We start from the raw sequence: 27,281 nt of genomic DNA on the forward strand, positions 1-27,281 counted from the left end.
AAATACTTTGTCGGCGGAAAAAAAAAAAAAAAAAAAAAAAAAAAGACATTTCTTCCCAATCAGACCACATCTCTCGTACAAATTCCCATCTGGCCAAATTGAGCAGAAAACGGCAACTTCAAGCCAAAATGGCAGCCATAATGGCTTCTTTTGTGCGTCCTATCATGATAGACACGCCTTCCCAATTTCATGGTGGCTAACTGCTAACGGCTTCCGGGGATTCATTTATTATCATTAACTCTTTTACCGCCAAAAACGTGTAATGGCGTCTGCTAAAATCTTGATGAATGCCGCCAAAAACGTGAACCGACGTTAACTGCGTTTTTTTTTTTTTTGTCTCTCTATTGGGCAGCGCAACGTTTTATGCATTAGTTTGTGAAATCCTAAAACACCCCCTAACTATGGCCAGCAGGTGGGAGCATTGTATCTCTTTTCAACGAGCTCTCGTGTATCAGATTACATGAAAACATGGCGGATCTTAGGATGTAGAACATTTTCAAGGATGTCCTGAATAATCAAAGTGTTTGTCACATGAGATCTAATTCACAGAGCGTCACTAAACAAAAACAAAAAAAATAGTGTCAGTCTTGTACAGAAAATGTATCTTCACAAAAAGCTTGTTTTCTCCTTTTTTTCCCCCCCATTTTCGTTTCAGGTCACTCAAATGACCTATTTTCAAATGGTGATTTCAAAAGAACGGAATAGGGTAGAAACATACTTTTTTTTCTAATGAAAGAATGGAATCCAATCTTTTTTATGATATCCACCATGAGTGGAAATTGCTCGAAATCGTCTGGCACTGTTGGGGTGTTTTTTTGTTTGTTTGTTTTTTGATAATGTTTGGCAGTAAAAGAGTTAAAGACCCTTCCCTGTAAATGACCAAAATGAATCCAAAATGGCCGTTATAGACAGAAGCGAACGTGGCTTCTATAATCAGCTTATGGGCGAATCGTGACAATGTTGCTCGTAAAAAAGGGGATAAACTGGAGAGTTATTATTTATGGTCATTTGACAGGAAAAAAAAATAAAACAGGCTTTTTTTTGTAATAAAGTGTGGACGTTCCTTTATACTTTATTCTTGAAAAAGACAAAAAAAAAAAAACAGAAGCATCCACCGTCTGCAAATTAAAGGGAATTTCTAATTTCCTGTCTCTTTTCATGTTATTGATTCGCTGCCATGATCCAATACAAACATAATCCAACCTCCGGGAGACCGATTTAGTTTGCGTGCAAGCATGTTTGTAATCCACTCGCTGACCAATAAGCAAAACATTTCCGCTGAAAAACGCCAACATGACACGCGTGCGGCTCGTCGGATGCTTGACAAGTCCACGTGGAATCATTTTCCTTGGGAAAAAGAATGTTTTTTTGTTCTTTTATCATGCGAGGATGTAAAATGTGGAAGAAAATATCGGCTGTAAACAATCGCAATTTGAGCACACACAAACAAAACATGCCTTTTGCATAGAAATGGTCAAAAGCATAGAGGAGTATTAGGGCCCCTTATGAGAATATACCAAAAAAAATGACATCATAATGTTAATGGGACAGTTTGGCAAAATAATTACGTAAGATTCTAGGTGCGCATCTGTCCAATACAAGCCAATTTGATACGATTCAAGAATGGTACATTTTCAAGTGGAACCATTACGATTTAAATCAATATGGTAGCTTAGCTGCAGATTTTGCCATGTTAATTTATATGTAATATGTAAAAGCTCTCAAAGTCAAACGTTTCAAGGTGATGCAATTAAAAAAAAATAAAAAATCAATAGCACCATCAAACCAATTTATACCTCGTGTACAACTGTCACAAAAGACCATTCAATACATATTAAGAACCATTGTCAGACGATTGAGCTTCAAAATTAAAAACGATTAGATCAGTTACATCAAAACGTATCCCGACCCAAATTCTTTTTTGTTTACACCCCTAAATTAACAAGAAAACAGCTGAGGGAAAAAACTACGACATTGGGAGAATAACACATTTTTTTTTAAATATTAAAATATTACTTGTAATATTTTTACTATATTATTAATATTAATTAACGAATTAATTAATTAATTAATATTACCTAATTATTAATATTTTTACCATCTACTATTACTATATTTTTTAATATTACTTATATTTTTCTGATTAAAAAGAGTATTGTTAAATCAAGAAGTTTTACTTCTTTCTGTCCTTTCATTTCTCTTTTTTTTTTTTTTAAGGAATGAAATAAACTGAATTGAATTGAATCATACAGTGGAACCTCGACTTACGAACGTCTCTTCATACCAAATTTTCGAGTTACGAAACTCCTCAACGGGAAAATATTGCATCTTGTTACGAAAGAAATTTCTAGATACGAAAGGTAAAAATGCATTATCGAACGCAACATACTTTCGGCTATGGCTATTTCCTACCATAGGTACCTATGAGCGTAAATACTAGATCGGTGTTTGTGCATGTTTCTGGCTTCCCATTGGCTAAGAGGAACCTCTACCATAGGTATCTATGAGCGCATACTAGATCGGTGGCTATACAGCGTCCTCATCATTCATCCCCCGCGGCCCATGAGGTGTTCCGATTTCCGATTTTTCGTAGATGTATGAACTAACGGCCAACGAATTTGTGCAAAAATTCAAACAATTGGTGATTGATGAAGGCACAGTACGTTTTTAATTGCGACGAGACGGGCCTTTTTTTTTTTTTTTTTTTTTGAAAAAGATGCCTCGCCATACCGGAAGTTTCAGAATTTGTTTAAAAGAATCGCCCAGAAAAAGTGTTCACCAGTCGGGCGTTTGCTCACTAAGATGATGTTTTCCTTGGACATTTCCGAAGGATTGTTTTAAAAAATAATAATAATAAAATAAAATAAAATAAAAAACATCCATGGATCAGTTCTTTACAAAACACCAGGCAAAAAACCCCCAAAAAAAAACCACTTCTGAGCGAGGAGAACATGAACCAGAGGGCAAAAAACGATGAGGACAGCAGTTAAAAAGGTAAATGACCATCATTTTTATTCATTACTTTATTCTTTGTTTTTTTTTTACATTACGCATAACTCTCATTTATTGTGCAATAATCCAATTGTAACATGTATTTGTTACATGTTTTGAAGCATTTTTATGCTTTATAAAACATTTATGTCTGAATTTTGGGAGGCTTGGAATGGATTAGGGCATTTACATGGAAAATGCATCTCTACTTACAAAATTTTCTACTTAAGAACTCTTCCAGAACCAATTAATTTCGTAAATGGAGGTACCACTGTATGTTTCAGTCAAAACAATTTTTGTTATATCCTTACGTGAAATGAGAAAACAGCCTGAATTTTATTGAGAAAAAAAAAAAAAAAAAAAAAAAGTTGCAACATTGTGGAAAAACGTTTTTTTTTTTTTTTTTTTGGGGCAATTGTACAAATTTTTTTTTACAAATTTGCTTTTATTACATGAAATCGTATTTTCCAATTTTAATTGGTTTTCATTCCCTAAATTTAGGAGAAAACAGTATGAATTTTATGAAAAAAAAAGTTGGGACATTAAGAGATTTTATTTTTATTTTTTTGGGGGGGGGGGATTTTGAAATATAACTTGTAATATTTTTACGACTGCAAAAATTCTATTATTAAATTGTATTTGCTTTGATTACATTAAAACGTATGTAAAGTTCTGAGAAAATTGTTTAAATTTTACGGGTGAAAAAAAGTTTCAAAATTCTAAAAAAAAACAAAAAAAAAAACTTTTGGTGTAGCAGGGGTGGAGGGGTTAATTGGGGTGCCCTAACACTCCTCTATAATAATAATAAAAATAAAAAAACTGCATGAAGTTATCAGAGCCTGAGGACTCAAGTGAGGCATACTAGGGGGCGCACAATAGCTTTTTTTTTTTTTTTAAATTTTTTTTGTTTTGTTTTGTTTTTGTTTTTTAATCGTTGAGGTCCACACACCACGACTGCTCACTACTCTGCGTCTGCACGCCGACGCTGGACCTGGACGTGCTTTCGCTGTCCCTGCGACCGCCCAGTAGGCACTCCAGACTGGGATGGTCCAGACTGAGACGCGGGTGGTCCAATCGGGGCGGGGACGTACAAGCGGGGATTAAAAGAGGATGCGAGTCTTGCACAAAACAGTCGACGTCCTCGCGAGAGGGTTGCAACATGCCGAGAAGAGGGTAGGAACCGGGCGCCGGGGGGCCCGCCGGGGGGTCCGCGTCCACTCGCAGGTCCAAAGCAGGCTGGGATCGGCTGATGGCGGTCGGGCCCAACAGGCCTTTGGGCGTCCACGACGGCGGCGCGGCTGAGGCGTCGGTGGAAGACGGGTGCGCGGGCGCCACCTGGTGGCGGAGGTACGAGTTGTGGTGATGCGCGGCGACGTGGGCCTGGAGGAGGTGCGTGATGCGGCGCAGGCCGTTGGCCAGCTCCGACACGTCCTGGTTTAACGAGCCCATCTGTGGTGGAGACAAGTGGACAAATCCGCTTTACAGCCGTTTTAAGTCCGCAGGGATGTCCGCCAAGTGGAAAAATACGCAGAGCTGGATCGTCATCAGTTTTTTTTTTTTTTTTTCTTCACAATGTTGAGTCAGCTCTCCGGAGGGCCCCGCTGATTGATGAACGGTCGCTTCGCACCGCTCCTACCTGAGCCCATCTGGTGTTGACGGTGCCCTATTTACGATCCAGTATGAGGACACAACAAAGCTTTGTACATGACTAAAGCCAATTTAGTCAAGAATAGCGCAATCCAGTGACCCCATTGGCGAGTTTTTTTCTGAGGTACTTGTCGTCACTCGGATGACTTTTTTGGCTTTGAGGTGTGAGAAAACTGAGGTACGAAATTCAGCTAACAAAGCAATAATTTGGAAGAAAATGAAAAAAAAAACCCCACTTATACACTTATACATATATATATATATATATACACATATATATACACACACACACACATTATATATATATATATATATATATATATATATATATATATATATATATATATATATATATATACACACACACACACACACACACACATATATATATATATTTTTTTTGCACACTTGTAGCGTCAATTCCCAAATTTTACCTAGATTTATTTTCTTTTCTTTTTTCTATTTATTTTTTCATTTAATTTTTGAATTTTCATTTTTTTATTCATTTCATTTTTCATTTCATTTTGTTTTTCATTTCATTTTTGAATTTTCATTTTTTCATTTCATTTCATTTTTGAATTTTAATTTTTTAATTTATTTCATTTTTATTACATTTTTTGAAATTTTTATTTTCTTCATTTTTTATTTCCTTTTTGAATTTTCATTTTCTTCATTTATTTCATTTTTTATTTCATTTTTGAATTTTCATTCCATTTAATTTTTTTATTTCATTCTTTGAAAATTTTATTTCTTCATTTTGTTTAATTTTCATTGTTTTCATTTATTTCATTTAATTTTTAATTGTATTTTCTTCATTTATTTCTTTTTTTTTCATTTAATTTCATTTCACTTTTTAATTTTCTTTTTAGTCACAGCAACTAACTTTCTATTAAAAAATAATAATAATTCACATGCATCATCTGCGTGTGATGCGTAAAAATAAATGAGTTATAGTAATTGGTTATTAGAAATTTATTCTTCCAAATACTGGAATCGGCATCAGGCTAAAATAAATAAATAAATAATAATAATCCTAATAATATATGCACACTAATATTTTTTTTTTCTAGGCTGCAGCCGTGTAGCACATTTCCACTGATTCCAACGGAGAAGGATGATGGTTCATATTTTTTACAGCAGTTTTTTGTTGTTGTTGTTATTGTTTTTGGCCCACTTGTTACCTTTTGGTGGAGTTGACTGATACTCTGCCGGACTTCTTCGGCCTCCAGCAGCAGATGGCCGTTCACCCGCGTGGAATCTGCAGGAAAGAACAGCAGGATGAATTGTCACTTTTTTCTGCATATTATTACAAATTTATACCGACTGGAATCTGAGAATAATTTTGTTGTTTAATTAACATTTTTTTTTTTTTTAGTTATTCATTGGTAATGTCACATTTTATTCCCCAGTAAAATAACTTTTCCTCATTATGTTGACTTGATTATGGTAAAACCTTTGGCACTTTGAAAACTGCAATTTTTCTATAACTGTACTATATAATATTATATTTGAGGCGTAACAAGTTAATTTTTGTAAAACAAGTTTTTTCTCACATTTTAACTTTATTCTTGAAAAATTCCATCATTTTCTTAATTATAATTTTACAACTGTATTCATATAAAAAAAATAATCCTCATGACTTACAGATAAATAATTAATTTTTCGCGATATTACATCATTTTTCACTATAACTATATACCGTTTTAACTAAAATAACAATACTCATGCAAAATTGTGACTCCACCCCCTAAATATTACAACTTAATTCTTGCTAAACTTGACTTTATTCCTGTAAAATGATCTAATTTTTTTTCTTATATGATTTTGTTGATAGAAAACTACATTTTTGTTTATGAAAATAGCAAATTTACATCATTCAACATCATTCTTATAAAACTTAACTAAAATTATTTTTGTAAATTTCTTGAATTTGAAGACGAAGCGGACGACTCGATCTGTTTGCAAAATGGAGCCGCCGTCTCGTGGTGGTCCACAAGGGGGCGGTAGCGCGAGCGAGGGCTCCCAATCGGACGGCAGATGGCACGCACGCGGGTGATTGGCTTACCTTGGGTTCCGCCGCTTCCTCGTCTGGCTTGTGGCCCGGCGTGCTCCACGTTGAAATGGAACACGTGTCCGTTGTCCTCAACGCCGTCCACGACCCTTCAGCACAAAGGAACAGGAGAGCGCTTTCAAATGGGGCCGCTGCCGCAGATGCCTTGGCGGAGGTCCAGGTGGGAGCGCGGGGGGAGGGCCGTCTCAAATTCGGAAGGTTCTGGAGGAGACTCACGTGGAACTTCTTGTGATTGGATTATTTCTAGTGGTCGAGTTTGTTTGAATAATTAATGAGTCACATAAGTGGAACCATATATGGACACAGCCATATTTGGTCACTTCATTGGTCGCTTAACTGATTTGATTATTTTAAGGTATCACTGCCATATTTTTGTGATTTAAGGAGTCACTTAAGTGGAACCATGTTTGGTCACAGATGGGTTTTTTTTTTTCCACTTAAGTGGTACCATATTTGGAACCATACTGTATAAGGTCACAGCCATATTTTGTGAATCACATAAGTGGTCATTTGAGGAGTTAAGTGGAACCAAATTTGGCCACTTCAGTGGTCACTTAAGTGACAGCCATATTTAGGATACTTAACACATTCACTGCCAGTCCAGCAAAAAAATTGACATTGACGTCTTTTTCCGTCAATGGCAGTGAATGAGTTAATTCCTCACCATATTTTGGAACCATAATGGTAACAGCCAAATTTTGTCACTAAAGTGGGCTTTTAAGTGGAACCATATATGGCCAATTCACTTGAGCCATATTTGGAACCATATATGGTCACAGCCATATTTTGTGACTCAAGTGATGACTTGTGGAGTCAATTAAGTGGAACCAAATGTGGTGACTTTAGTGGAAAAATTCTGAGTTACATCTCAGCCATATTTGTTTACGTCGTCGTACACTTGTTGACCCAAATTTGGAACCATACAAGGTAACAGCCGTGTATACCTGGGACTAAGCTCGGGTGGTCCAAAGCAGGTGACGGTGGGGATGAGGAGCTTGGCAGGCTTGCGCTCCTCGCCGGACTCGCGGATGGAGGCAACATTGGCGTGCTCCGGTTTGGCCGGCGTCTGAGGCGAGGAGGCGACGGCGGCAGCGGCGTGGCCGAGGAAGCCGCGGGCGATGTTGGGCGAGCGGCAGCGTCGCAGCGCGTTGAACTGGCGCAGCTCGTCGCCCAGCAGGTTTCCCAGCGAGGTGCGGCGCACGGGGCTGCTGAGGTTGGGCAGCAGCAGGTTACGGCGCGAGCGCGCCGACGGCGACAGATGGAAGCCGTCGGCGGAATCGGCGCGCTTGCTCGTTTCCGCCGCGGGAATCAGACGCGCTTCCTGATGCGCACAAAAAGAGGACCGGAATGATCAAGTGGTGGAATTTAGACACATTTGTATGCCGAAAAGAGAATAACAAAATAATAATAATAAACATAATTAATAATAATAATAATAAGAAGAAGAAAATTTACAAAAATGAATGTAAAACAATTGCAGTGGCAATTTCAAATATGTAAAAATCAAAGCATCAAAATATGTGAATAAAAATGCATTAAAACAGCTAAAATAAAAATTTACATTTTAACAAAATGGCATTCTTAAAACATATACACAAGATTAAAATGTTAACTAAAGTTAAATTCAAAATATCATAAATCTTATATTTTTAAAATTAAAAAAAAAATAAAAAATGGTAAAAGACATAATTACCGGTACAATATTTTTAATCATAACATGTTTCTATTAATAATAATTTGCATTCAAATATTTTTACATACTAATTAAACCTAAATAAAATAATTTCAATGTTTAAATAAAAACAAAACAAGTAGAAGTGTGAAATACAAATATATAAACCTATAATTGAAATTTAAAATAAATTAAAAATAAATATACAATTATTAAAATATTTAAATGAAGTATTTTTTACATGACCAAAATATACAAACAAATACAAATATATAAACCTATCATTAAAATGTAACTAAATTAAAAGAATTTACAATTATTAAAATATTTAAAGGATTTTTTTTTTTTTTTTACATGATCAAAATATACAAACAAAAATAAAAAAAAACTGATTAAAATACTAACTAAAATAATTTTAATGACATTATAAATATTCCGTACAAATTTTACATTTTCAAAATATAAACTCATTTCTGGTAAGTTATTTCTAAATATGTTTTCATTGATAAAAAAAAAAAATGTATAGCTGGTAAAAAATAAAATAATTGTTTTACTCAATCTATTGAAAATAATCCATTTTTAAAATATTTAATACGCTTTCTATGACAAAAAATGATCATAATGAATTACGATGCAAGTAAACACCTTGAAAATGTAAAGATGTTAGTTAGCATCATGTTAGCTGTAGCCATCCATCTCCTATAGATTTGATTTTCAATTCATTGGTTGCAAGCAGTCAAACAGTTTGCTGCTCAAAAGTTGTCCGAAAAGGAACTTTTGAAGCAGTTAGCTTGCTGTAGGCTACAGGGACCCCACCACCACCCTTTTTCCTGCCCACTGCAAATGAGTGTCAACCTGAAGGCGAAGACCGTGTCCCAGAAAAACAGCCACACGCACACACACATGCAGGTGAACTCACATGTGGGATCCTGGGCGACCTTGAAAACCTGCCGAGTCCCTGGAGAGAGAAGAAATGGGCAGGTGAACACCACGATTGACCGCAATTTGCATTTTGATTTCAGGGCCAAAAAAGTTCAAACGAATCCAAGTTGAAGAAACGTTTCATGGCACTGTAACTGGCAGCAGCGGTGGCCACTTTCACTTTCACTTTCACTTTTTCCTCATCAAGTGTCCCTGGAGCACCGCAGACTTCTTATGATATTAATTGAGCATCTTGTATTATGACTGCAAGTGGCCCACATTGGAAAAATGGGACTTCAATGTCACTCAAAGTCGGATTTGTGAACGTTTGGGAACACTGTATCTGTACACCAGCCGAAATATCACTGTTGTTTTCACACGCGCACACAATATTTTTATTCATTTATTTATTTATTTTTAACAGTGACAGTATGTTTCTTTGCAAACGTGCATTTAGTTGTTGCTAGGCAGAGTTCGTAAGGCTCAATTGTAACTGCCCCAATCTGCCAAAGAAAAAACCCCCCAAAACAAAAAAAAAAACAAAAAAAACTGGCATACACCTGCCACACCTAATAAGGTAATAAAAATGTTCATCACTTGTTGCTAGGCAGAGTTGACAGGACTCAAACGTAATCGCCTCAATGGCCAATGAAAACAAATCTGGCATACGTCTGCCAAGGCCACAAAGCTGATAAAACTGATCATTGCTTGTTGCTAGGCAGAGTTCATATTGCCCCATTGACCAATAAAAAAAAGAAAAATGGAGTCACTCCCATTAAACGGTTTAAATAATAATAATATTAATAATGATAATAATAATAATAATTAATTAATTTTTAAAATTTCACAAAGGTATTTAAAAAAAAACACATTTTTTGTTTTTTTTAAATTTCACAGATATAAAAAAAAAATAAAAAAAATAAAAAAACATTTGGTGGTGGCACTCCCTAAATGCGGACTCATCACTAGGGAAGGACGAGTATCAATACCAGGTATTGATATGCGTGCCAAATCGATACCAGCCTTATTTTAAGGAAAAATGCCGTATAGGTTTTCTTTTAAAACGATCTGTCATTGTTTTGTGAGGGGAACTTTCATACTGGTATTGGTTTGAAAAAAAAAAGTGGCATTTAAAATTTCTAATCATCACTACAATAAGTACAACTTTATTTGCATAACATGAAAACATTTTCTTCAAAAATCAAGTTTTTTTTTATGGACAATCGTGAAAAATACAACTTTATGTACAAAATATTACAATTTAAGAAGGAGTAAGATATTTATTTCGTATGGCATTTATTGATACACATGGTACTTTTGTTTAATTAGTGTCAGGGGGTCCTTGAAGTGGTCTCCACACTCCAAAATTTTAAGAACTCCTTGATGAGAGATGAAAACATTTGATTTTTCCCTCTGAGCTAACAAATGTGTCGTTTTTTTTTTTTTTAAGGTTGTGTGTAAAAATAGCAACTTGATGAAAAGTACACTGGTCTTGTTCTCCACATTTGGCCGCTGATTTTTCCGCAAAGAGGAGCGGCCATTAAACGCCACTCCGTTCAACATCTCCCTCCAGCAAGTTGTTACAAAAGCAGGATTGAAGGGTTTTCCCTGACTCGGGGGAAAAAAAAAAAAAATCCTAAAAATAGCGTTCCATCTGGCAGATTGGACAGCGATATCGTTTCCTACGGTCTGTTTCCTTGGCAACGTTTGATCAGCTTTTCTGACTAATGGCTGCAGGAACTGGACGGCGCCCCGGAGCGTCTCCCGTCCCGTCCTTGGCGGGAAAAATGTCCCGCTGAGTCACTGTGGGACGTCATTTTGTTTGCCCTCAAACTCTGAACAGGTGACAGACGCTCGCGAAGCATCCAGACACGAAGGCGCGATGCAGTTATATTTTAGTCATCGTAAATTTTGTATTTGGGGAAACAGCAAGGTAGGCGCACTAAAAAGCTAAGGTATACATATAATATATTTTATAAGCTAATATTTTTAAATACAATGAATAAAAACAATTTTATTTCTTTATATTTAATTGCATTTAATAATTCAATTTCTTTATAAAACTAACAAAATAAATAAATACATATTGTAAAATTATTAAATATTGTTTTTATCATAATGTAAAATCATTAAATAATGATAAATACGATGAACAAAAGACATTTATTGTATTTTTTTTATTTAATAGTATTTAATACTTATTTTTAAATAAAAGAAGACAATCAACAAATACATATTGTAAACTTAAATATTTTTAAATACAATGGACTAAAACAGATGTATTTTTTATATTTAATTGTATTTAATAATTAATATTTTTATAAAATAAAATAAATGAATAAATACATATTTTAAAATTATTAAATATTGTTTTTAAAGACAAGATGCAAAAATGATTTATTGAATTGTTATATTTAATCGCATTTAATAATTCTTTATTTTTATTATTATTTTTACAAAATAACTAATAAAATAAATGAATAAATACATATCCACTGTATGTGATAATATATATATATATATATATATATATATATTTTTTTTTTACAAAATAACTAATAAAATAAAATACATATTCGATCGTGCGTGTGTAATTGCTTCCCGGTACCGGCTCCTGGCTGCCCTCTCGCAGGTTGTAGGTGATGTTGTTGTGGATGTCGGAGGCGAAGACGCTGCCGTACTCGGGGTAAAGGTGGAGCACCTCCCTCAGCCCGCGCACGCTGATGTACTGAAGGTCGCAGTAGGTCAGCGCCTTCACGTCCGCGTTGGTCTTGATCACCTGCTCGCCGTCCGGCAGGTCGCAGCCGATCAGGTCGCCTTTACCTGCAACAACAAAAATACAACACGGGGACCAGATGTAAGGCAACGGAAATGACATTTTAATGGCAATCAGTTTGAAGTTGGAGGATTAAAAAAAAATAATAATAAAGGCTATACTAAAATTTGGTCAGATGATCCAGAATTTTCCATCCACTGTGTGTCATTCAGGCTGGCACCATTTAATTAATTCATCAGGTGTCCAACATAGATCGGAGGGATCGATTTAATCGTTGGAGCTTTCGTTACCCACGAGAACTCAACAAGTGCACGTTATCTGATCCCAACTGCGACACTTTGGTACGCCATCACAGTCGATCTTTCCATAAATAATAAGCGGACGCCAGAGCGCCTCTGATCGACGACCACTCACCTGGACTGAAAATGATTGGAGTTTTTATGCAATGGATATCTGAATGATGTAATGTGATGATGGATTTAAAAAAAAAAAAAAAAAAAAAAGTAAAATAATTGGCAAAAAATATTGAAAAATTGCCAACAAAGTGGAAAAATTGGCAAATAAATATTTTTTAAAAATAGCAAAAAAAGTGAACAATTTGTAAAAAAAAAAAAAAAAAAAAGTGAAAAACTGGCAAAAACAGTAAAATAACTGGCAAAAAATTGTGAAAAAATTGTAAAACAAATTGATTTAAAAAAATGAAAAACTGGCAAAAAATAATGAAAAATTGGCAAAAAAACAGTAAAAAAATTTTGGCAAAAAATAATAATAAAAAAAGGCAAAAAATAAGAATAAAAAAGGCAAAAAGGTGAAAAATTGGTAAAAAAAAAAAAAAAGTGAAAAACTGGTAAAAAATAAAATAATTGGCAAGAAATAGTGAAATATTGGCAAAAAATAAAAAAAAAACCAAAACAAAACCTGCTAATTTTTAAAAGACATATCTACGAAGCTAATATGATCTGAAATCATCAGCCGGGCCCTCGTAAAAAGTATGCGAAGCGGCGGGGGTCTACGAACCGAGTATGGCGAGCACCACGCCATCTTTAAGGACCTCCAGGGATCCGGAGCAGACAAAGTAGTTGGCGTGCAGCGCGTCTCCCTGACGGATGAGGTACTCGCCGGGGACGCAGAAGGACGTCTTGATGTGCAGCGAGAGCGAGCGCAGGCACCCGCGGCTGGCGCCCTTGAAGACGGCCAGCTGCAGGATGTCCTTGTTCAGGTGCATGGCGATGTCGGCGCGCAGCTCGTCGGGGAAGTCGTGCAGCAGCTGCGTGTGGAAAAATCATTCAAATCTTAAATGGCAACGCTTGTAACCGACAGTCAGGTGGGGAAAAAAGTTCAGTGTTGAGAGTGAAATGGCCAAGAAATAAAATGGTGGTGGAATGAATGACTCAAGGCACAATGAGTCTTTCCTCATTTACAATTTTGGAATTTGAAAACCTAAACGAGTTTTGGGGAAAAAACAAAAAAACTATTTTGTTTGTAAATTGGTGCTTTCGAAATATGTGGCTTCACTTATTCAGGGTTTTTACATTAGGTTAATTATTTTGAATTAGAATTCAAACATATTTGAAAAAACATTATTACGAATTAATAATTAGTGTTTATGATTTAAAAAATATAGAAAAAAGAAAATTTTAGTATTAGTATTTTAATGTTAAAATATAATGGAGTAATTTTAATTTAAAAAGTAAAATAATGTAATAATATTATTAGATATTTTAATGTATTGTTTTTATTATTTTTTAAGCTAAAATATAATTAAAATATAAAAAATTTCTTTTTTAAACTAATATGTAATTCAAATATATATATATATATATATATAAATGTTTGCATTTTGTCCTTGTCAAAGTACAATAAAAACATTTTTTCTGAAAATGAATTTGAAATGTGCAGTTTGTTTTTTAAAATAAAATACTTAAAAAAATATTTGTAATGTTTCTTTTAAAATTACTTCTATTAAACTGTCATTTGTGATTTTTAAATGTAAAATGATAAAACAAAACAAAAACTACAACACTGGAATTAAAAGATACTTGATATATTTTGACTTTGTTTTAAATTTTAAATTGGAAATTTGTATTTTTTTTTTAAATAAAACCCCATAAATAAATAAAATAAAGCCCCAGCCACATTTTATTTTAAGATCCTCTCCCATGTAATAACTCTTCAATTTAATAACAGTGGCAACGAAATTCACTTAACATTTCCTTTTTTTTTTTTGAAAAAAAAAAAATAATAATAATAAAAATTCACTTAACATTTCCAACGACATATAAACTATGACCAGCAGAGGGAGACAGCATAGGAAGCCTGACGGGTCACCAAAAGCGATGTCCCAATTTCACAGATAAAAAAAGAACAACATAATTAAAGGGGAGTGGAGAAAAAGAGTCCTACGCTATGTTCTTCTACGAGAGGAGCACAGTATGGATTTGGAAAAAGAAAAACCTCAGCAAACAGCCACATGAATACACAACAAAGAATGACTCAAATATTTGGGCGAGGGCCATTACAGCACAGACTAAGAACAAGCTAAGTGAGTGAATTAAGGAAGACGTCCGGCGACCTACCTCGTTGGCGTCGATGCCGTTGTTGACGGACCAGGTGGTCTGGAAGTACTCGAGCATCCGCTGCTTGAGCTGCTGGGGCAGCGCGTGCACGCGGATGAAGTCCTTCAGGTCCTTCATGCGCGTGTGGTAGAGCGAGCGGCGCGAGTACATGCGCTGGATGATGGCCGTCACGTTGCCGAACACCACCGCGTGCATCAGCGCTGCGGGGGGGAGCCGTCTCCCGTCAGTCACCGCGCGAGAATGCCGGCGCGCGCGAGCGGGTGACGAACGTACCGCCGACCAGCATGGTGCAGATGGAGAAGATCTTCTCGGCGTCGGTGTTGGCGCAGACGTTGCCGAAGCCCACGCTGGTCAGGCTGCTGAGGGTGAAGTAGAGGGCGGCCACGTAGGCGCTGCGCACCGACGGCCCGCCCGTCGTGCTGTTGGCGTACGGCGAGTCCAGACGCTTGCCCAGCTCGTGCAGCCATCCTGGGAAAAACGGGATCGTTCAAAAATGGCCTGCTCGCATATTTTCAGTTCATTATTGATAATAAAAAAACAAAAAACATCTTTTAAATTGGATTCAAATTGAAATTAGTTAACATTATAATTTTGATACATTAGAATAAATATTTAAAAAAAAAATGATTTTGACATAATACAAAAACAAAATTTTTTTCTATTATATTTTTGAAAATTTGGTTAATTTAATCACAATAAGTATTTCATTATTACTAATAATAATGATTAAATATTGCATAATTAAAGATTAATTAAATATTTAATCATTTTAAATTTGTCTTGTTAAAATCAAAACTTTAAATGTAATTTAATTAGAAATCATTAAAAACTGTAAAAGTAGATTTTTTTGCAACTCATTTACAAATATCATTTGCTTAATTTGAATTTTACCTGTAAATTTAATTAAAAATGACAAAGGAACAACTGAACTTTTAAGTTTAACAACTTTAATTTTAATTTACGGAAATTGTTTTAAATAAGAAATCCTATTGACAGGAGAAAATAAAAGATTAAAAACAATTTTAGAAACATATTTTATGGGTTTTTAAGATAAAAACACTCATTATAATGACCTCAAACATATAAGATTATAAAATAAAATGACATTTTTTGCCAAGTCAACCATTGCATTTCTTTAAAATAATTTTTAGCTCTTTTTGTACATAATACTATAGTGTGCAAAAATAATAATTTTTTTTTTTATGTATTTATTTTTATTTTATTTTTTTTTACAATGGACTCCCATCAATTTTCCGATTTGTTTAAAAAAAAAAAATAAATATATATATATATATATAAACAATTTTAATTATTTTTTTTTTATGGAAACCACTAGTGGGCAATTTATTCCAACTTTTTCATGATTTTTTGCCGTTCCCCCCCCCCCAAAAAAAAGAAAGATAAATACTTTATGCTGATTTCTGCTATTTGCAGTCCCTTTCCCCCGTTATACACCGCATTTCTATAATAAATACAGATTACACAAGCTTCATAGAATAAACGTTTGAATGTTTCGGATGAAACGAAGCGCTGGTTCGACCACCGACCTATTTCCCAGGTGTGACTGGTCTCCAGCTCCTTGCGTCCGATCATGTACCAGACGCAGGCCATCCAGTGGGCCAGCAGGGCGAAGACGGACATGAGCAGCGTCAGCACCATGGCGCTGTACTGCGAGTAGCGGTCCAGCTTCTGCAGCAGCCGCAGCAGCCGCAGCAGACGCACCGTCTTCAGCAGGTGCACCAGCGACGTCTGCCGCGCACACAAAAACGAGCTTTGGCTCTCCTTGCCCACTGGCGAGAGCATCGCTGGACTTTGGTTCGGCATCCTCACCACTGTGATGTTGAAGGCATAGAGGAGGTCAAAGGGCAGAGCGGCCACCAGGTCCACAAAGAACCAGGTGGTGGCGTAGTGGATGCAGATGGAACGCGACTGGTACACCACCTGACCCGACTGGCTCACAAACGTCGTGCGGAAGTTCAGGATGATGTCTGCGACAGTGAAAATGGCACGACACAAAAAAAGTGAGTTCATATCATTGTTTCAAAACTTTTAATATGCTAAATGCTAACAATAAAAAATACAATTGTTTTTTTGCTCATCATAGTTCAACGCAATATTTAATAATTTCCTAATACGTTTGAATTTATTAATGTATTTTATCAGTTACTTTACAAAAATGTTGATTAAATTTCATTTACAAAAAATATTTAATAATTTTACAGTAAGTATGCATTTATTAATTTATTTTATTAGTTATTTTATAAAAAAAATAAGTGAAATTAATTATAAAAAAATACAATACATTTTCTGCTCATATTTAAAAACAATTCAAGTCATCGTATTTTATTACAATTGTAGCTGATTTTAATAAATTTTTTAAAAGATTCAAAAATACGACATGTGAGTACAGAAAATGATTAAATAAATAATAAAGCAACAAAAAGAGAGTTAATATCCTTGTTTTAAAAAATTGAATTATGAAATGGGATATAAAAAATACGATAAATTATTTTTGCTCATCATAGATAAAATCAATGTTTAATAATTTCCCAATATGCATGTATTTATTATTTTATCAAAGTTATTTTACACTTTTTTTAATTATATTTTATTTACAAAAAAATACTTAATAATTTTACAGTATTTTTTATTTTTTTGTACATTTTATAACCTATTTTTATTTATTTATTTATTTATTTTCCTCTGAATGTTAACTACTGTTTCTTGATGCTTATGTGTTGTCTTTCCTCGTGTAAAGCACATTGAGTTGCCTTGTGTATGAAATGTGCTATACAAATAAACTTGCCTTGCCTTGCCTATGTATTTATTAATTTATTTTATTAGTTATTTTTACAAAAAAATAATTATGTAGGTTAAATTAAAAATGAACTTTTTGCTCATATTTAAAAACAATATTCAATAATTTTAATAAATAAGTATTTATTAATTTTATTACAATTGTAGTTCATATTAATTTATTTAAAACAAAACAAAAAAAAATACGACATGATTCTGAATGATTGATACTACACTTAAAAATATGTAGTACTGTATATAGGAATGAGAAATTTGAAGAATAGAAAATTGCCATTAATTTCATGCATTTAAAAAAAAAAATGCTATATTGGGATGCATATCGCTGAAAAAGTATTTGTCATTGTTTTTTGGAGGGAATTTTATGCATGAAGAGTAATAGTGGTATCGGAACTTGGTATCGTATCGACTACTCAAGAGTGCTATTGAAAACCCCCAAATAAATGTAAACAAACAACACATTTTGCTTATTACCATGATATAATTTTTGCATTGAAATGGACATTGCATCAAGAAGGTGCCGGCGGCGCTGACCCGTGATGAAGAGCATCTCAACGGCGATGTCGCTGACGATGGTGGAGCGCGCGGCCGTGACGTTGTCGTGGTAGGGCGTGAAGCTGACGTTGTACGGCACCGTGACGGCCACGTAGAAGGTGGCCAGCAGGATCAGCCAGTCCCACAGCGCCTTGGACACGCTGTAGTGAAGCAGCAGGAAGCGAGAGCGCTGCACCGCCGCCACCTTGTACTCCGGCACCGACGGGCGCTCCATCATGTTCTGACACAAAAAAAAAAAAAAGTCGACAAAAACGCACTCATAAAAAAGTGAGACACAAAAATCAGGAAGTCTCCAATTGCTGTGAATTTAGCCAAACAAGTTTTTTTTTTTTTTTTAATAAATTAAGAAATGCAATTTTTAAAATAAAGAAATGAAGTAGATACATTTTAAAAAGTAGTAAATATTAAGTATAAAATGAAGTAAATAAAAAAGAAATAAATTAAGAAATTAAATTTATAAATTAAGAAATGGCTGTGAATTTAGTCAAATAAAGTTTTTTTTTATAAATTAATAAATGAAGTCAATAAATTAAAAAAATAATAAATTCATAAATTAAGAAATTGCTCTTTTTTTAGAAATTGTTTAAAATTAATAAATAAAAAAGTAGTAAATATGAAGTATAGAATGAAGTAAATGAATAAAAAAAAAATGAAGAAATTAAATTTATAAAATTGCTGTGAATTTAGTCAAATTATTTTTGTGTTAAAGGTCAATATAAATTAAGAAGTAAAGATGCAAATTTTGAAAAATAAATAAAAAATCTTTTGAACAGATCTGTGATGTCAAAAAAAAAAAAAAAAAAAAAAAAAAAAAAAAAAAAAGTCAACTTCAGTCCAAAATGTACATTACGTGTGAAACATTTAAGCCATTTTAAATTAACATCACATTTGGTATTCATATCCATTATGAGGAGACCCACAACTCAACGAGCCATGCCCAGAAATTCACCGTCTGTCTATCATGAGAAGAAGACCCTCAAAAAATAGAGTCAAGAACCCATGCCTGAAAAGATACAGGAAGTTGAGCATTTTGGTTCGAAGCAGAAGGCTTCATCAACAGCTTGCTGACGCTTTAATGAGCGTCCAAGCCATGTCCAGAAAAGCTGCTGTCTTTTTTTTTTTTTTTTCTCGGACACTCTTCTTTTTAATTTGCTGTTCATCCCAGATGTCGCGGCGCGAGCCCGGTGATTGGAAAAAGGGCCTGGTGAGAGAACGAAGCACTTCATTACGTCAGCAGGGAATCAAAATTCCCAGCAGGCTTTGGGATTGATGGAGAGAGTCAAATCAAATCCGTGACATTCACACATTTGGATTGGAATATTTTGAAATTGACTTTTTTTTTTTTTTTTTTGCCACGTTTCGCTTCACTTTTGAGAAGTTTGTGCTGCTCCGTCTATGTGCGCCTTGCCCACCGGGGGCAGTATAATTGATCCATCCGTTCTAGAGACGGTCAATACTCCTCAGTAGGCTGCAGTCATATTAATCGTTCTTTCCAGGTCAGTATTGCTATTGATATGTCGACATGTTGCCCCACTGTTTGCGTTCAAATGTCCTTGGCTTAAAAGGTTGTAACAACCATCAACAAATATTTTTGGAATATGATGCGTTGAGGTATTACATAAGCGTAGAACATATGACCCGAGTTGTTATATTTTCACGGCTATTAAAAGAGTTGGTTATATGTGTGTGTAAGAGTGAGCTGGCCCTGCTTCTGATTTTTTTTCCTCTCCAAAGAAGTGTGGAGGCGGACCCACGCATTTTTTGTGCACTGTTAGGAGAAAAAAAAAAAAGCGAAAGGAGAACGGAGGAGGTAACCCAAGGCGAAGGAAAATAGAACGAAGGGGGGGTGGGGTGGATGTCTGACAAACACGACTTCATTCAAAAAGTCTTTGAGAGAATGCTCATTCGCTGGCTGCAAAATGAACATTGAAAAAAAAAGAAAAAAGTATGCATTATATTAAATTGTTGTTGGCTAGTGCAAAAATACGTAAGACCATCAGCCCAAAAGAATTGCACACATTTATAATACACTTATAGACTATAGACTTATATAAAATATACAATCACTATTCATGATAGATAGGAACTTTTTTTTTTTTTTTTTTTTAAGTTTAAGTGTTTTCTACTAAAAACGGGGTTTAAAAATATATATATTTTTTATTTTTTTTTTAAGAAAATAAGAGTCAATCCCATTCAATTTTTTCCCATTATAAAAAAAAAAAAAAAAAAAAAAAAAAAACGGTTCCATGAGAAATGGAAACACAAAAATATTGACAAATATTTTTTTTAAATTAGCACCAAAAAAACCTGCAAATATGCAAATCTGTAAGTGCCAAAACTGTCCACTGTACAATCTAAAATTAAAACAGTTGTTTAAAAAAAACAAAAATAAAAAAATTTAGGTAAAAAATTAGCCAATATTTGGGTCAATTTGATCCATTTTTTTTTTGGTAGTTTTGCATAAACAACCCCTCCAAATTTAGGTCATTTTGTACAAAATTACCCCAAAACTTGGGTCAAATTAACCCAAGTAGTCAGTCTACTTTTGACCCACACTGTTATATTTGGCCCAACTGTTTTTAGTGTTTAACTCATTTGCTCCCAAAAACGTGGAAATATGTCACATTTTAAATCTTACCATGGTCCCAAAAACATTTGTTTTTTTAAATGCTAGAGCATACAGAAGGGATTTGATGCAGCCTCTGAACTGAAGAGAACACTTGAAGCAATCGTAAGTTAGTACAAAAACGGCCAGCAGGTGGCAGCAGAGTATAAGAGATCAACTAGGGCCATGTTGCAACAAGCTCTTTTCCCCACTGTTTTAAACAGACTTGTGAATAATGATGAAACTTACCATATTCTAATGCTAATCGCTACAAATCGGAAACAGATAGAAATATACTTTTTTTCCTGATGAAAGAAGAGACTTTAATCTTTCTTTTGGTAGGTTCCATGTTTTTATATCAATAGAACGCAATATTCTGTGGGCCTTTCGAAATCAGGCAAAATCCAGTAAAACAGCCGAGGGAGCGAAGGCGGTTGCTTCAGTCAAAATGGCGGCAAGTCAATGACTATTCTGTATATGTATATATATATATATATATATATATATATATATATATTTTTTTTTTATATTTTTTGTTTGACTTTTTCGTAATTTATTTGACATTTGTTGGATCTGCTTGTGACGTTTGTATTTTGCGGTGAAGGTGTTTTGTTGGTGCGGCGTACTGACCCCGCCCAGGTTGATGTCGCCCTTGGCGCGGCGGGAGAAGCGGCTGGTCAGCTGGTACAAGACGGTGCGCCCTCGCTTGCGGGCCTCGCTCAGGCGGGAGCCGCCCTTCCGCCGTCGACGCTTGTCCTCCTCCACAACTGGCGCACAAAAAAACACACACACCACAATGCTAACTAACGAGCTGACGGGCTCGCATACGGCAGATGCAGATTTGAACGGGATGCCAAGCCATTTTCAAAAGAAATTGGGCAACTCCTTGCTGGGCAAAGAAGACGTGCGTCTGACCTTCCCTGGTGCTGCTGTGCTGACATTTGCCGTGGCTGTCGGTGATGTCCTTGAAGGAGAAGAGGAAGAGGACCATCTCGCCCTTCTCGTTCTTGATGGGAACGATGTCCAGCAGGCACCAGAAGGCCATGCCTGACGTAAAAAAGCAAAAAACAAAAAAAGAGTCAAGAGATTCTTGTTTGGAAATTTCAGAGTTGACAAAATCGATAGGATGCTCAATATTTGAGTACTCGTCAAGAACGAGTACTGATGTCGCTAGTACTTTTAATGTGTAAAATTCTATTCTCAAAAAAAAAAAAAAAGTGGCTAAAAACCTCTCTTAGTCACTGCCTTAAGTATCGGTGATTGGAATCAGTATCCTTCAAGAGTACCCGATACCTTAAAGGAAGACTCGTATCGATCCAATAGCCATCCGTCATTTCTTTATATTTGTAAGATTTAAAAAAATATATATGTATTTATTTACTAGAATGTTAATTTTACTCAAACTATAAATATGAACTGATCATTCAGCAATTTGTTTCCAGGGTTGTATGATAGCATAAAATCGGATCAAAATGCATTGAAAATAGGGATAGACCGATTATCGGCCGGGCTGATTATCGGTGCAGATGTTTTCGATGCCGATGATGGGCCTTTTTACGAATCTGAAGGTCGATAAATAATTTCAAAAAAAAATTTGAAATTAAAATTAAGAAATTGTTTAGATTTTGGACATGCTTAGTTTTTAATTTAGCTGCAATTTTTGTTGTAATTTTTAAACAAAGCCGTCAATTCTTAATGTCTGAAATTAAATTTTCTTTTGTTTGTTTAATTTTAACGCTAATATTTTCTCTTTTACTGCAAATTAATATCGGCTAGAAATAGCGGTTATCGGCCTACTTGTCTACTGTACTATAATCAGTATATTTAATTTGTATATATTTGTAAGATTTTAAAAATAAATAAAAAAAATAAAATTAAGGTCACTGCCATTGACAGCTAGAGACCTCAATGATCCATTTTTTAGCAGTGAATGAGTCCAAAATGTCGAATGCTTATCGGAATCAATCCAAACGACGACGTGGGCACTTCCCGTACCGTCCTTCCTGTAGAAGTGCACCTGGGCCTGGTACTCGTGGCGTCCCTCCAGGGCCTTCTCCATCTGCTGGGCCACACGCTCGCTGGTGTCGGCGCCGTGCAGGAAGCGGCAGCTGCAGTTCTTCTGCATCACCTCCGTGCGCGTGAAGCCCGTCAGCTCGCAGAAGCCGTCCGAGCAGTACACGATGGGGTAGCCGCGCTGGCCCTGCGCGTTGCCCAGCAGGAAGTTGCTGTCTGGCGACCCCCACCACAAAAAAAAAAAAAAAAAAAAAAAAAAGACAACGAAAAAGCAAAACACGCTCCAGTCAATCCTTCTGCTTAGCGCTGCATTAAAGTGCAAGCTATCAATATTTTTTTATAAAATAAAGACATTGCAAATTTTAACATTCTGAATGTAAACTTCTCAATTTGAAGTTAAAGTCAGAAAGTTACAAGAATATGTGGGGAAAAAAAAAAGTCACGTTTCTTTCATAAACAATATAATGTCTGGTAAATCGCTAAATTTGTTCAGAAATGATGCCTTTTTAAGTTGATTAAATATGATGTGGCAAGAAAAAAATGGGGTAAAAAAAGTTGATTACAAGCTATCACACCATTTTTAGTAAAAAACAAAAACAAAAAAACTGAAAATGTAAAACAAAATATTGATTGTTAAAACACTTGACATCACATGCCAATTTTTTTTAAACATTAAACATTTATTTAAAATACTAAAAAAGAAATAACCCCAAATACCAATTTTTTAATTTTATATTTTTTTGTTTTGTAAACATCTAAAATTTGTGGGTTTTTTTTTTAAAACATATATAATATATATTTATATTATATTATTATAATATATACAAATGAAATGTTTCTAAATTATACATTTATTTTTTTTGTAAACATCTAAAATTATCAGTGTTCTTTTTTCAAAAAAAAAAAAATACTAAAAAAAAAAAACCATAATTACCTATTTTTTTTTTAATGATACATTTTTATTTTTTTGTAAACATCTATAATTAGTGTTTTTTTTTAAATATACTAAAAAAAACTAACCCCAAATGCCATTTTTTTAATTATACATTTTAATTTTTTTGTAAACATTAAAATGAACAGTTTTTTCCTTTATTTAAAATGCTAAAAATAAAATAACCCCAAATGCCAATTTTTTAAAAACTGTATACATTTGTATTTTTTTGTAAACATCTAAAACGATCAGTTCTTTTTTTTGTTATATATATTGAAATACTTAAAAAATAACCCCAAATGCCAATTTTTCAATTATACATTTTTATTTTTTTTGTAAACATCTAAAATGATCGGTGTTTTTTTTTGTAAATTTAAATACTTAAAAAAAAAAAAAAAAAAAAACTTTTGCAAGATACGACACTTTGTTAAAATAAAAAATTGTAATCTCCTAAAATGTATCTCACAAAATATCACATTTTTAAAAGTTAAATACAAAAATACAAAATTGAAATAAACACTGCAGAATAACATTAATGTTTAATTTTAAAACAAAACAAAAAAAATTGAAAAAAGTTAAACTGCTGATTACAAGACATTAATTAATTTAAAATTTTGAAAAAAAATGACCATTTTTGATTGACTTAATAAATATACATTTGACAATTTAAATTGGCCAACTATCATTGTCGCCAACAACAAAGTATTTTTTGTTTGTTTTATGCTGACCTCACTTCGACTTGTTATATTTCCTCAAGTGGAGGCAAAACGATGTCGGTCTATCAGAAGCAGCAAAACCAAAAAGCAATAAAGCGACCAAAACAAATCTTGCGGGCAAATTAAGGCGGCGCGTGTGATGATTGAAATTTTGCCACTCTCATCAACCTGTGCTAAAAATCTCCCGCACGCCAGCAACATCGGCTTCTTATTAGCCACATGATTACCACGATGATGATGATGATGATGATTCTTATTGTTGTTAGAAGGAAGAATGATGAAAGAAAAGCAATAAAAGAGTTGACGAACGTGCACACGGGCAATCCGTCCACATGTCAAGCTGCAACACTTGTTTTGCTCATTCGCGCACATTTTGTCTTTTTTTTTATTTATTTTTTTATAGTTTTGCGTTGTCATAAAAAAAAAAATATATATATATATATATTAATATCACAACCACTGCTTCACACACACGTTAAAAGCGTATTGTCTCCATGTTGCGAAGCGCCGTCAGATTACAGCGGCGGCGAGTCGGCACAGATGCGTCGTTAAGGAAGGGGCGGGGCCACTGGGAGCAATCTCCAGCCGAAGATTAGACGGCGCGGCGGCGTCATGCGCTCGCGGCGCCGATGAGCAAGCGTGCTCCATTTTAGGTTTGTGGGCCAAAAAGCACTCAAACGGAACAAGGAAAAAGGACGATCACATTCGCAATCAACACAAATATGGCGGACATTTTATTTGATTTTATTTATTTATTTTTGCTTAAGACGTTAGCATAGCCTAGCCGCGGGAAATTATTAGCTAGGTTTTGCCTATTTTGGACAACTTGGGCAAGTATTTGAGTTTGTCAGGACAGTTTTTTACATTTCTAATTAAATCCAATACAGTTATATTAATCATGTAGGTTTTATTGAACATGACCTGATCAAAACCATAAATAAAACTTAAAATCAATTACAGCCACAGCGCTATGTAAATAAAGTGGCAAAAACACAACATTTACATTGCTATGACAGATTTTATATTGAGTTTCCAGTGGTTAATAGGGATGTCACGGTAAGGGCAATATCGTGATATTAAAACTGCCACAATATCGTCGTCGTCATGTTCACAATATTTAAAAGGAACACATTTGTTAAAAAAAAAAAAAAAAAAAAAAGTCTGGTTGATTTCCATTTGTGCAGTTCTAGCACCCTCTAGTGGCTAGTTTATTAGTGCAATTTAATTTTCATTAGGGACGTTTTGGCCTTCTATGTTTAAAATCTATGCTAATTGTCAGATGAGGGGAACCTAAATTGCTTTTGAAGCGATCAATGTGTGCTTGCATGAGCAAGTAAGTGCCTCAATATTATTAGAGATTGTACGTGGTTTATATGCATTGCTGTTATGTACAAAAGCACAATAGTGTGTTTTTTTTTGTGTTTTTTTTTAGTATGAGCTCTTTTTTTACAATATTGTGATCTTTTTTAAATATCACCAACAACCCCACAATATCGTGATAATTATCGTATGTTTGGATATCGTTACATCCCTTGTGGTTAATACAAAAATAAAAACAAATGTACCTGTATTGTAAGTAGGGATGTAATGATAATGAAAATATCGTGATATTGCGATATTAAAACTGCCACAATATACCGTTGTCGTCATGTCACGATATTAAAAGCAGCACATCGGTTAAATGAAAAAAAAAAAGTCTGGTTGATTTCCATTTGTGCAGCACCCTCTGGCGGCTACTTTTTTAGTGCAATTTTTCAAAATTTTCACAAGGCATGTTTTAGCCCTTCAATGTTTAAAATTGATGCTAATCGTAAGATGAAGGGGCAACGTAATATGCTTGTGAAGCGAGTCAATATGTGGACGAACTCAATGTGTGCGCGCATTAGCGAGTAAGTGCCTCAATATTAAATCTTATTAGAGATTGAAGGTTGTTTTAATGCATTGCTGTAATGTACATAACACAATGTTGTTGTTTTTTAGTAAGTCTTTTTGTATTTATTTACAATATTGTGACCTTTTTTTGTTTCGCCAACCTCCCCACAACATTGTGATAATGATCATATCGTGACCTTCATATCGTGATATCGTATCGTGATGTTTGGATATCGTTACAGCCCTAATTGTAAGAGACACATCCATAGTACATAATTATGTGTGTTGGGGGGGGGGGGGGCATATTAAAAGTATCGATTCATGGTTTTATGAATTGACATTGGGCTATGAAAAAGAATATCGATTCGCTATCAATATTTTAGACCCAGCCCTACTATAGGCAAGTTTTTTTTTTTTTACACTTTTTTTTTTTTTTTTTTTTTTGTCATCAACATGCACATTGCGGGTGGGGGGGGGGGGAAGATTCTTTGACTGGGCCAACAGGCTGGAAGCCATCCCTGTTTTTCTTCTTATTATTTTATTGACGTTACACGTGGAGTGTCCTGACTCTGGCCTCCTTTATTATCGTCTTTTGCTATGAAACGGACACTTTTTGACGAACATCGCGGTGTCCAGCCGAGATTTGTGAGCGTGCGACTGGTGGTCCCGCGCGAGCCCGCCGTGATGTATACGTGCAATTGGAGCAAATCTGCGGGGTGCCGTGAGTGAGGACTTTAATTTGCGCCACACGGCCCTCTGTGAAATTTGTTTTAAAAACAAGATGATGCTGAATAAACACGCGTTCGGGTGTGATGAAAGCATTATCGTTCAACAGCGTGTTTATTTGCGTCACGATGCGACTTGTCTCCCCACCATTCGCTTGCTCGTCTTGTAAGTGAAAGGTGTTTGCTGAAGGGGGGTACAAAAGGGGCTTCTTATCTGCGCCTGCAGCTGCCCGCACGCCGCCGCCGCCACTGTGTGACTGTGCGTACACGTGTAAGTGGCACAAACGTACACGGCACGTGAGCGTGAGTCGCATTTGGCAAGTCGCATGAGTGAAAAACTTCAAATCCAACGCCATAGCCCGCAATGCAAAACAGCGGGCAGCTAATGCTAACTCT

At 35.0% G+C, this 27,281-nt stretch overlaps 1 protein-coding gene across 6 annotated transcripts in view; it reads right to left on the reverse strand.

The window, feature by feature from the left end:
- Window positions 1–50: 50 nt before the first annotated feature.
- LOC144004859 (voltage-gated delayed rectifier potassium channel KCNH4-like) overlaps window positions 51–27,281 on the reverse strand; it is a 38,094-nt gene continuing 10,863 nt past the window's right edge. For 3 of the 6 annotated variants that reach the window (XM_077502499.1, XM_077502497.1, XM_077502498.1), the window contains 14 exons: window positions 22,624–22,857; window positions 21,544–21,675; window positions 21,259–21,395; window positions 18,003–18,243; window positions 16,202–16,642; window positions 14,928–15,122; window positions 14,655–14,854; window positions 13,096–13,345; window positions 11,911–12,125; window positions 9,301–9,339; window positions 7,654–8,030; window positions 6,704–6,798; window positions 5,820–5,896; window positions 51–4,440 (listed from right to left, as the gene is read on the reverse strand). In XM_077502499.1, coding sequence (XP_077358625.1) covers window positions 3,919–4,440; window positions 5,820–5,896; window positions 6,704–6,798; window positions 7,654–8,030; window positions 9,301–9,339; window positions 11,911–12,125; window positions 13,096–13,345; window positions 14,655–14,854; window positions 14,928–15,122; window positions 16,202–16,642; window positions 18,003–18,243; window positions 21,259–21,395; window positions 21,544–21,675; window positions 22,624–22,857 — 3,155 coding nt within the window. In that variant the 3' untranslated portion in view covers window positions 51–3,918. Of the gene's footprint in view, window positions 4,441–5,819; window positions 5,897–6,703; window positions 6,799–7,653; window positions 8,031–9,300; window positions 9,340–11,910; window positions 12,126–13,095; window positions 13,346–14,654; window positions 14,855–14,927; window positions 15,123–16,201; window positions 16,643–18,002; window positions 18,244–21,258; window positions 21,396–21,543; window positions 21,676–22,623; window positions 22,858–27,281 lie in introns of those variants that run through there. The other 3 variants (XM_077502500.1, XM_077502501.1, XM_077502503.1) reach the window with 3 other exon arrangements.

Source organism: Festucalex cinctus, chromosome 17, assembly GCF_051991245.1.
Source record: "Festucalex cinctus isolate MCC-2025b chromosome 17, RoL_Fcin_1.0, whole genome shotgun sequence".
In the NCBI taxonomy this organism is placed as follows: domain Eukaryota; kingdom Metazoa; phylum Chordata; class Actinopteri; order Syngnathiformes; family Syngnathidae; genus Festucalex; species Festucalex cinctus.